Source organism: Nuphar pumila, chromosome 3 (genome assembly GCF_984573655.1).
Source record: "Nuphar pumila chromosome 3, dmNupPumi1.hap1.1, whole genome shotgun sequence".
NCBI lineage: Eukaryota > Viridiplantae > Streptophyta > Magnoliopsida > Nymphaeales > Nymphaeaceae > Nuphar > Nuphar pumila.
The window spans coordinates 142,934,299-142,946,840 of NC_143251.1; the positions used below are offsets into that span (position 1 = coordinate 142,934,299).

Genomic DNA, 12,542 nt, shown 5'->3' on the forward strand with positions numbered 1-12,542 from the left:
TACATCCATTTGACTTATTTCCAACCTCTTCATAGCAGCAAATGAAAGAACCACTTTGATGGTACCCATTCGCACTAGAGGACTGAATGTCTCATCAAAATCAAGACCATGATCTTGGGTAACCCTTCGCTACAAGTCATGCTTTGTAACACTCTATACTGTCATCAGCTTTATACTTAATCTTGTATACCCAGCGACACCCTACAATATTTTTGTCGGACGGACGAGAAACTACCTCCCAAGTATTGCATTCATGAAGCGCAGAAATCTCTTTATTCATGGCTTCAACCCAGCACTTATTTTGGCATGCTTCATGGTAGGATTTGGGTTCATTCTCACTCATAACATTGGCTGCAAATATTTGGAACTCCACTGAAAGTATTGTAGCTTACCCATCTCTCCGGTGGGTGCCTAACACATGCTGATCTTCTGGGCTGCATAATAACTGATGAAGCTGTACTGTTTTCTGTATCACTTGCAAATATTCTTTCTATACTGCCATCACTGCAACTCACGAATTAATGACGGTTGCGTACAGGGAACAACTTGACCTGTAGGTTGTTGTTGAGCAGCTGCACTTGGCTGATCTCCAACATGCTTCTTTCCCACATAAACCTGTAGGGAAAACTGGAAACTAACAGGCTGTCTATCAAGCTGAATCGGTTCAGATATTTGACGTAAATTATTGGCACCTGGAGACAGCAATCCAAATGATGTTATACCACCATTATCATGCTGGATTTGATCTGATTTCATTGACATAGTAGTCGGCCAAAAGAAATTAGGACTTCCCTCGGTCCTTGGATCCATATGTGCTCTTGACAGAAAATCATGCTCATGAAAAATGACGCCTTGAGATAACTATCTTTTGAGTAATAGGATTAAAGCATCTATATCCTAAGTACTCGTCATCGTGGCCCATAAATTGACACTCTTGCACCTTTGGAGACAACTTGTTACATAAAGAGTCCTGAATATGCACAAACCACTTGATTCAAAAAGCACGCATAATGGAATAATCAAGATGATTGTTGAACAATAAGAAATATGGTGACCTGCCCTCCAAATTAGACATTGGAATAAGATTAATGCAATAAACATCTGTATATAAAAAGATTCTCCCCATAAATCCTTTTTAACTTTGGATTCTATCAATATGGTTAGGGCAGTCGCCTTTGTGTCGATGCTTCCTCTCCGTGACTCCACTTTTGTTGGGATGTTTTCAGGCAAAACAACTCATGCAATATACCACTCTCATGCAAAAAAATAGTAAAAGCTACCGACATATATTTGTTGCCATCATCGGTACAAAAATGAAGAATTTTACGATCAAATTGAGTTTCAAGATAAGCTTTTAAATCTTTGAAAGATCTGGAACACTTGATATTTATGCTTCAAGAAATAGAAATGTATTTGGTGAAGTCATCAACGAAAATAACATAATAACAAGATTTAGACATGGACAAAATTGGAGTTGGACCCCAAACATCAGAATGAATTACCTTGAACAGAAACGAAACTCTTTAATTAGCAGAATCAAAAGGAAGAGCATGGCTCTTACATAAACGACAACTGAAACACAAAAAAGACACTTTAGGTACCTTACCCCTCAAGGGGATAAGACCTTTATTATGTAGAGTATGGACAAAATTTGAATTACAATGACCAAGTCTTCAATACCAAAGCTCGATTTCTCTTTTGGCTTCATCAACTTCTGACACGAACAAAGTAGAATTACGACACAAACTATGAACTAGACTTCTTTGAGCTTCGTTAACAACGTAAAGACCTCCAACCCTTTCTACTTCAGTGAAGATCTCCTTCATGAGAGGGTCCTTCACAAAAATAGAAAGAGAAGAGAAGATAACATCAGAAATCTTGTCTGACTTAAGGCCATACTCAGTGTATCCACATCTCGCGATTGCCTAGGTGCAGAAACATTATGACCAGCCTGAGATGGTGAGTATATGCTAGCTACAGAGGTTTTATAACCACCCTGAAAAGGTGGATTGACATTGGGCCTTGGTCCCACGGAGGGCAAGGCCTGAAACGTGTTCGATATGGAATCTTCAGTAGCTTGAAGGTGGGAACATAACACCAATAGCAATCAGTGCACGTATGGCATTTCTTTTCACACATCTGACACATGGTGTTTGAGTGCTACCCACCAGAGGGAGTGGGATAATGTCTCTTCCTTGACCTAGATAACCACCACATCCTCTACTTCGACCACCCCTAGCCGAGTTATTAGAGCCACGACCAGCACTAGCAGCCACCATAACTTCGTGATGAATTTGTTTGTTGTTTCTTCTTCCAGACATGTTGAACATGGACTCAAACTCCAAAAGCATATACCAAAGCTTATAAAAATGAGGTCTAGGGTTTTGGCTCATGTGCATGGCAATAAAAGTATTATACTCAAAAGGGTCTGAGTACAAATGTCTAAGTCCTCTAAGGAGTTGCCAATCGCGACCAACTAATCTGAGATGTATTTCACCTTATTAAAAAATTCAAGAGCACTGGAGTCACCTCTCTACAGCGAGCCAAACTCTTATCTGAAATGATAAATCTTTGGGGTGGATATTTTCTCAAACCATTGGTGGGGAAGGTCCCACAAATCATGAGCAGACACTCTTGTGAGAATATGCAACAATAACTACTAAGAGAGGGTTGCAGTAATATAGGCTACAACAGCCTAATCATTTTTTTGTCGTAAAGTATATGTTGGATTTTTCAAAACAATAGTCTTAGTAAACTCACCATCTTTAACATCTCCCTGAATCTCAGACACAAATTCTAACGGAATGGTTTCAGATCAGTCAAGGTGCCCCATCAAATCGTGATTATTGGCAAAAGATATGATTTGCTTCTTTCAGGTGATAAAATTGGTCTCATTTAGTTTGTCAGTGACCAATTGGCTTAAGAATTGATTGGGTTTAAGGCAGAGTTGTTAGTCGAGAAAGAGGAAAGCGGGATTGAAAAGGGAGGCAGTTCTAAAATTTTAGGAAGCAGAAAGCACGGGACTACTTAAAAGTGAACTGGGTATTGTCTCGGAGGCGAGAAGGCAAGCAACCTAAGAATCGGACTAGGATTCGAAAGGGGAACAAAGAAGGAAGTGACCTAGGATTTGAGTGAGAAGCGAATAGAAATCGAAAGAGAAGCAAAAATATAATTATATTTTTCTCAATTTACTAAAATATAAGATTTATGTTATCATTGACAAAATAAAACATGAGTAGATAACATTAAAGTTGATCTATTAATCTCAAAACGGAATCATATATGCAAGTGCAACCATTTAACAACTGCATCCTGTTGTAAGCATTTAGTAAATAATACATCAAGAAAAATTAATAATTCATAATTCATATTCCTATTGTAACCATTTAACAAATGCATCTTGATGTAAGCATTTAATAAATAATACAAGAAAAATTCATAATTCATATTCCTATTGCAAGTTGCAACCATTTAACGACTTGTAGAAAGAGAGCATAAAGCAAATATACCTACATCACAAAAGTACATGCATCAGTCTAAACCATAGTTACAGGAAGCTTCTTAGATAGGTGGGAAACCCGCTTCTTAAAAACTAGCTTTGAAAGTGCGATACTCCTCGTTTCTAAAACTTGATGGGAATCTCGATTCTCCCACGCTTCTACTATACTTTTCACCTATGTCACAGGGACTCGGCTAGCAGGGTGCCGCACACGCATCGACGCGACTCGACGCGGGTGCGGCACCGGGTGTGGTCAACCCGACCCTGGGTGCGTTGACCGCACCCAGGGTCATTTTGGTCTGTTTTTTTTGTTTTTTTTTTTTTAAATTTCCCTATGAAATGGGCTGCGGAATTTTAAAAAAAAAATCTGGGGGTGGGGGGGGGGGGGCGCTGCCCCCCTATAACCCCCCGCCAGGGGCGGCCCCCCTGGACCCCCGCCCGACCCGCTCCAGGGGGGAACCCCCGGACCCCCCTTATATATATATATATATATATATATATATATATATATATATATATATATATATATATATATATATATATATATATATAATTTTTTACATTTTTGCCCCTGCCGCACCCCCGCACCCGGGTTTTTTGGAAGTGCTGAATCCCCGCACCCGCACCCATGTGACATAGATTTTCACACGCTTCATCTATTCTTCTTGTATGTTTTCTCACTCTACTTTTCATATTTTTTATATGTTTCCTCTCACACTTCTCACTCACTTCCATGCGCTTTCTCTAAATTAGCAACCATCATTTTTAGATTTTGTTAAAAATTTAATTCTTAAACTAAAAAATCATTAAATTTAAGAATAGTCACTTTTGTTTTAGTTTTTTTTGTGTTCCATTTTGATTCTCATTTAATTCTTATATTATTTTTTTATTACTCACTTCTTGCTTCCTATACATTTTAAAATGCATCGCTTCTTGCTTCCGCTTCCCGTATCATTTCCCGCTTCTGCTTCTTAGTCTGGCAACACTGGTCTAAACTAAAGTTCGTTAAGAATTAAGATTCATATGGAAGTGAAACTATATAACATGAGCATAACAAGATAGTAAATGTCTTTGTGTGCATCGCCCATGGCAATTCCACACAAAAGAATAATCAACACAAGCAAAGTAGGAAAAAGAAAACAAAAAGGAAGTGTTGGGTAATGTAACGACCCCAACTCATCCCCATAGAAAAGTGATTTTTTTTTTAACAATTGTGAAAATAAACCCAAAGACCCGGGGTCTTACAAACATAACCACAATCTACGCCAGAAAGGATCTTACACTAACCATCAACCAAACCAAACATCTTTATTCATTATTAATTAAAGTTTGAGAACAATAAGCAAATGAATATTAGATAAAAACAAAATAGAGTCACTCTGTCCTAAAGTGAAATATCAAAGCAGTCACACAGTCTTCATAGTTCTCTATAGCAGCTGGTCTCATCACTGATCTTCAGAGGCTGTGAAAAACATAAAGTATATGGTGTCAGAATCATAGATCATGCGTACGAATTCCTCTAATAACTCAAATAAGCAAGAAGAACATAAATCAAATTCATGCAACATTTTTAGAGAAATAGAACTACAACAAATTTCAGTATTCCAATAACCATTCATGCATTAGCGAACATTTATCATGCAACCACAATATATCACAATTACAAGAGTAGGTAAAGATGCATGATCTAATACAGTTAATGACTATCCATGATATTAATGCACATGCATGAGTGACTTATTATCTTTTATCAGAGTTTTTTTTTGTATGCATGTCCCTATTATATGCACACAATTTTAATTTTATTTTTCATTAAAACCTGTAGATAATCAAAATGTGCACAGCAAATTCTCGAGTTCAAGTTAGGTCCCCAGTTGTAGCTTAACACACAATTTACACTTGGCTCTCGACCGATATCAAGAATTAACACCATCCATCGGAACATTAGAATTCAACATCTAATGTCAAGATACTAGAAAAATCAGAATCCACTAATGTCACTTTCTTAGTATACCAATAACAACAGTTGTCTCTACACACCATTCACAGAAAAAGTGGCGGAATCTCCCTAAAACCGTGATCGGGAGGTAAATCACCTAGTTGGGTTCAGGGGCACAATTGCACACGGAGTTTTAGTATCCTCACGGTTCCCAAAAACTGAAATTCAAGATTCTCACACTAAAGAAGGGATATTCAGGAAAAAGCATTAATTACACTATTTTTTTTCTTTTTATTTTTTTTTATCAAAAAAAAGATTTATTTCTCAGCATTCAATTTGCAATTCAACATGCAAAACACAACACTAAAATTCGTTTTGCAAATCAGCATGCAAAAGCTCACGACAATATTCGTTTTGCAAATCAGCATGCAAAACACCACATGGAACCTCAGTCCGTTACAATATGGAACAGTGCAATTAATTCAAATAATGTCAAATTGATTTTTACAAAGCATATAACAAAACATAGAGCAACACCTGCTCGTGACCCACACAGCCTACAATGGTTCACATTTGACCATTGATGCACCTAATCATGCACATATAAAATCATTTATCATGCTCACAAATGCTAATTCATACAACTATAATGAGAATGTACATGTATAACCATTTCACTTATGCATATGAAAATATGCTTGCAAAATACCTTTTTATTTTCATGATTCATCTTATGCATAATATGCAAACATACACGTGATCATGTTAGTGCAACTACAATATAAATTTTAGGATTTGCACGTGTTCACTACATGCATAGGCATGCAAACAACACATTAAATGTCACAATCATGCATAACCAACAATTCTTTTTGCCATTTCGGCAAACTCGGGGTACAACATTTACCCACCGAGTTCAAGCCCTGTTGCCCGCACACGAGATAGCATTGGTAGTCACATGAATACATTCCAATGCTCATAACAGACATACAAATCTGCATATTACAAATGTATAAATCTAACATTTAATATGTATAAAATCTATACTTTTAACATATGTAATTCTGGCCACAAAAATGAGCATTTTAAATATGTAAGTCTGTACATAACTATGAGCATTTAGCATATTAAATTCTGAACATAATCATGAGCATTTACAATCATACACGTGCGCATGGAAATCGACAAACATGTAAATCTAAACATTCATCTAAATCTGAACATATATATAAATCTACATCTATATGTAAATCTGCACATGTATATATAAATATGCACATACATTACATGTAAATTTGAACATACATTACATGTGAATCTGAACATACCTGACATGTTCATTATATATATATATATATATATATATATATATATATTGTTGTTGAAATTTGTCCAGCCTCTTTCTTTTATATTTTTGTTGAATTTGCACAGTCGACAATCGGCTGGGCTTTAACCATATGTATACTGCCCAGATTTTCATATTATGTTTCTGTTTCTAATTCTGCCCAGAACACTGTTTTTTTGAAACAGTCTCTTATATATATATATATATATATATATATTTTTTTTTTTTTTTTTTTTTGAGTCTGCCCAGCCGAAATAGTCGGCTGGGCTTAGACAGACATGTGACTTCTCCTATATGTAAACCAGAACACGCATAGCATGTTCAAAATATAGTTTTCTTTTAAAGTGTCCAGTCTGTACTAAATTTTTTTTTGATGATTCTGCTCAGCCGACTGTCGACTGGGCTTTGCCAGTCAAATGGCTGTCCAGCCGACTGTTGGCTGGGCCCACTGTTTCCTCTCTTTTTTTTTACTCGGCCCAACCGAAACAGTCGGCTGGGCTTGTTGTCAAAGGGTCTTGCTAGTTTTTTTATAATCGTGAACCATCCCAGCCGACTGTCGGCTGGGGCTATGCCCCACGTGCACCTGCCCAGACGACACGGTCGGCTGGGCTGTGACAGTTTATGAGACTGTCAAACAGCTCCACATACCTCGAATATATATATATATATACTTTTCAAGGGTTTTGGTTTAACCAATTATTTAAAAAAAAATCTACTTTTCAACAGGAATGAGTTGGGGTCGTTACATCTACTTTGTTCCTCTTCACTTTGAGAGTTGCCCATTGTTCTTGATAGGGAGCTGGCAAAAACACTATCTATATCACTAGCAAATTGCACCTTCTATGAGCAGATTAATTATACTATGATGGATCACTGCCATTTTGTGAGCAATATCTTCTGCTATAGATTTGACAACATGCATTGCTTCTCCTTATACATCCTTAGCAATCTCTTGCCAATCATAATTCTGTACATTAGACAAGCAACACACCAATGAAGGGCCTAAAGCTGTAAAGCACTAACCTTTTGGGATCCCATGAATTTTCTGTACATGTCCACCTTGGCGGAAGAAGTGCATCTATAGGCAACTTGCGCCACTTTAAGCAATTATCACATTGAGCCCATTGATCGTATCCCCTAAAATATCAGATAACAAGATAAAGTATTAGATGATGCATACGAAGACAGGTATTTAATTTTGGTTATAAATAGATATGATCTGACACAATCCGAGGCTAAATACAATCAGAGTATAGCAAAAAAGTCTTATCAAAAGAAAATCATCTATCCACATGGAACCATGCAAACTGCTAAGGAAAAGACTTTCTGTTAGATCAAACTTTACATACATTCATGTGACAGAGCAGCATAAATGGAAAGAAAAAATCCACAAAAAAGAAAAGGAAACTAAGGACACTTTGCAGCAAAATGAGGCATGTTTCGAATCTATGTGCAGTGCCATTACCCATATATTTTCATCACAAGGCTCAATTATCACAATGGATGCCATGAGTGCTTGAAAGATTCTAAGAATAAATGAAGTTAGAAAGTTGTGAATGGAAACAAATATCTATATTAGAAAGATAAAGTTAGAAACTTCAGTCCTCAGAAAACATAGATAATTTCAAGCAGAAAAAACACAGTAGGACTGTAGGAATGAATAATTTATAAAGTGCAAATTCAGTTGACAAGAATTGTAAACCCATGTACTCACCCAGATGGCCTGGAAGTGAAAATAGTCCTCTTTCCAAACACCGGTGGCTCCTGAGTAACATCATTTAAAAAAAAGATAAATAAATAAGAAGAAAGAGTAATGTGGCCCACTTCAATGGCATAACAGACACAAACACCAAGCAAGCATAACAGTGGTCCAACAGAACAGTAGGCATCTTAAAATTTATGGTTCACTCAAAGATTGATAGGACTGAAGAAAATGGGTCACGTTTTATAAGCCACTAAGCGTTCCAACACAGAATAATATCAAGGGGTTTCAGCATCCTTGTCTTACCTAAACACAGATGCAAGTCCCAGTGTTAGAAGTCTTGAGTGTCAGACATTTTAAGGTTCCAAAACTCAGACGTGGGTACGGCCATACACACACATGTGAATGTTATTCATGGTAAACATGTTGATGTCTATGAAAGGCAGTGAATATATGTCAGATGCATATATCCAAGCCCACACACACGTAAAAGAGTAAGACATGTTTGAACTTCAAACTACAAAATCAGATGGCAAAGCATGTTTGTCCTTGAGGGTGAAGCATGTTTGTTACTCACAAAATACTCACAAAATCAAATGGTAAACATTGAAGAGAGAGGGTGTCAAATTAGTAATATTGTATGCAACTAAAAATTAATAAAATACTAGCATTTTATTCCATAATTATTTCTTTGATGTATCAAATAAAACCATAACAATATGATCAGCACAAAGTCATTAAGACGCTTGTTCTTAGACAAAACTAACAAAAATATATTTAAAAAGTATGTTCGCATTTAAAAGAGAAAGCCTAAAGCTATATTTACATAGAAAACTTGAACTCTCAATGATCTAAAGCTGCAGTGTACATAAGTATCAGTGTTACAAACTATCGGAAACAAACATATTTGGCAGGTAGATGTCTCCGGTTAACACAGATCCATGTTCTTAGAATGAGGCTTACCAGAGGCACAAACTTCTGCTTGAGGACATTCAAATTATCAATAGTAGCTTCCTATTGTTGCATAGAAGAACCATGATGCAATCCTCACCTTCAAGCTTAACGATTGCCCTTTTAGTGTTGTTAATTATGTCACATGGGTACGGGTACGTGTGCAGGTACGGAGGGTATGACACGGTAATTTCAAAAAATGGCGGGTATGGCGACACCGGATATATATATATACTTTCCTCGCTCTTTCTTTCTATCTCTCTTGGTAACCCCACCGCCTCTCTCTCTCTCTCCTGCTGCTGAGGGTGAGAAGGGGAAGGGTTTCGATAGGAAAAAAAAGAGAGATTGTGGGTTTCGGGTTGGGTCTTAGTTGGATCTGACCCAACCCACAGGTCCACGTACCCGTGCCGCACCCAGTACCCATACATGTGTGGTCCATGTCAAAACGGGTACATGGCCTATTTCGTCGTGTCTCTGTGACATAGGTTGTTATACAACACTTCTCAAATATCAGTCATGAAAATCAAAACTCCATTCCCTAAGAAGAAACAGATGCAATACTATATAAATTCCTTTTGCTATATAGAAGCCACAACTCCAAAGCCCAATCGTGGCATAGATTCCCCTCATTCATAAGCTACAAGATGAGACTTATCTTATGACAACACTAACAACAAAAGAGACATTTTGAGTCACACAACATTAAATCTTAGAAGGTATTTGTCCTTGTGTATATGTGTTCTTTTAATGAGATGCCTAAGAATATGAAACCATCTAAACAAGAAGGATATAGAGGAAGAGAAGCTTTCATTCTCGTGAAAATCTTTTTTATGGAAAGACAGATTCTTGTGTACAAAAATGCAGAAAGGGGCATCTGGATGCTGCAAGGGGTTATGGCTAATAACTTGATACTGACATTTTTGCATCTTTAAAAATGATGACTTTTTGTTAAACTACTTCGTCCATAACTTTATTATTATAGCTGATGGTTGTAACACAACTTCTGGTTTTCCATGCCTTCCATATATGATAATGAATTAAAGGCAAATATCCATAACATGTTAACAAACAAATTATTGAATAATTTCACAATATCATCGTCCCATTGATCATACATAGTACATGCATACATACATACATACATACATATATATATGCATGTATTTATGTGTGTATGAACATGATATGGTAAGGATAGCTGAAGGTCATTACTGACTCCAAATTACATGAGATGGCTGCATGTTGGTAAAGGGCCATGACAAAGTCATTGTATTATTGGACATCAGTAGATCCAGTCAAACAAGTCAGTTTGTATTTTATGCTTATCTAGATCTGGATCCATGTGAACTGACTCGTCAGGGTTGGTGGGTTGTGGGACATGGAACATGGGTCACTCAGTCATGGATTGTTAGCTATGTAACATGGACTCTTCTAACAGGGCAACACCCGCACCGATGTGGGTGCGACACTTGGACATGGCTTCGCCAGGTGAAATCAACCACACTGAGGTCCACTTCTGTCTAGAAGTGGATTTGATTAACCCTAACTAAGTACAATTTTATCTATTTATCTATAGATATATATAGGTGGTAGCTGTTAACCACTTTTCTAGCTGACCGCCCAGCTAACCAGGCTTTTGAAGGGTTTTTCTCATGTTTTACATAAATCTGACCGTATAGTTGTGTTCGGCACAGTCAATTTACTAGGAAATGATACTTGGATTATGTTTTTTCAATAAAAAAAATATGATTTTTAAAATCTTGAATATTTAGGAAAATCTTAGACCGTCGATTTTTTAAGCCCTATAAAAACCTACCTGCATATCGGAATCGGATGATCCAAGAGTCTATTCCCATAAAGTCAAGCATGTGGAACACAGCAGTATGGTCAGATTTAAGGAAAACATGGGAAAACCCTTCCAAATCCTGGTTAGCTGGGTGATTAGCAGCTATCACCTTATATATATATATATATATATATATAGAGAGAGAGAGAGAGAGAGAACGTAATAGTATGGTCAGATTTAAGGAAAACATGGAAAAACCCTTACAAATCCTGGTTAGCAGCTATCACCTTTGATCATGCATAATTTATGCATAATTTTATACAGTTTGTATCAGAGTTACCGGAAACGCATATGCATAGCTTCCCCGAGACGCGCTTTGGAAGCGCGAAACGCGGCGCTTCCGAAACACACGGGGAAGCGCACGTAAAAAAGAAGAAATGTGTCCCCCTTTAAAGGGGGACGCATTTACGAAATATCAATTTTACCCTTTTTCAAAACGAAATTGATACGTGAAAAACAAGAAACTAAAAAAAAAAATCTGAATAAGGGCAAAACAGACATTTTAAAAAAATCGTGAAAACTTAAGAACAAAGGCTCAGGGTTTTGCTTTTCACCTGACTCCTCTCTCTCTCTCTCTCTCTCTCATTTTCGGCCACCGACGACCGGCGACCTCCGACGACCGGCGACCTCCGACGATCGGCGACCTCCTCCTTTGTTGACATCCGAAGACCTCGATCGACGTTGGCAATGTCTCTGTTCAGGTATGTTACTCTCTCTTCCACTGACGTCCGACGACCTCTCTCTTTCGATTCGCTCGAGGTCTCATCCACTATTCATTCTTGTGTTCATACTGTTGATCCATCAAAGTGATAGTGATATTCATACCTCTGTGAATGGTTTGTTTCATGAGTAGCAAGTTGTAGGGATTCAGTGCAGTGGCATAGCTAGGATTCATGAAGGAGGGGGGGCAAACAGGGGTGTAGCAAAAAAAATTTTGTGTGAGAGTCGGGGGTTCGGGAGCAGCGTCCCCAAAAATTTTTTTTTTGAGATAAAATAAAAAATGGCTACAATTATTAATAAAAATCTATTTCATATGGACAAATCGAACTATTTGCTGCAGTCAGGGCTGGGCTAGGACTGGGCTGGGCTACAAAAATGGATAAAAATCTATTTCATATGGAATCAGGGTTGGGCTAGGACTGGGCTTTTAAAAATAAATAAATAAATAACTGTTTCGGGAGGCTACTGCCCGGTCCTGCCTCCCGAAATAGTTATTTATTTATTTATTTTTAAAAGCTCAGTCCTAACCCAGCCCTGATT

At 37.4% G+C, this 12,542-nt stretch overlaps 1 protein-coding gene across 1 annotated transcript in view; it reads right to left on the minus strand.

Annotated features, from left to right (window-relative positions):
• The window catches only part of LOC149844196 (B3 domain-containing protein Os07g0679700-like), a 78,165-nt gene that overhangs the window by 35,031 nt on the left and 30,592 nt on the right, over nt 1–12,542 (minus strand). The window contains exons 9-10 of the mRNA XM_090000393.1: nt 8,498–8,547; nt 7,807–7,920 (exon numbers count right to left, since the gene is read on the minus strand). Coding sequence (XP_089856519.1) covers nt 7,807–7,920; nt 8,498–8,547 — 164 coding nt within the window. The remainder of the gene's footprint in view (nt 1–7,806; nt 7,921–8,497; nt 8,548–12,542) is intronic.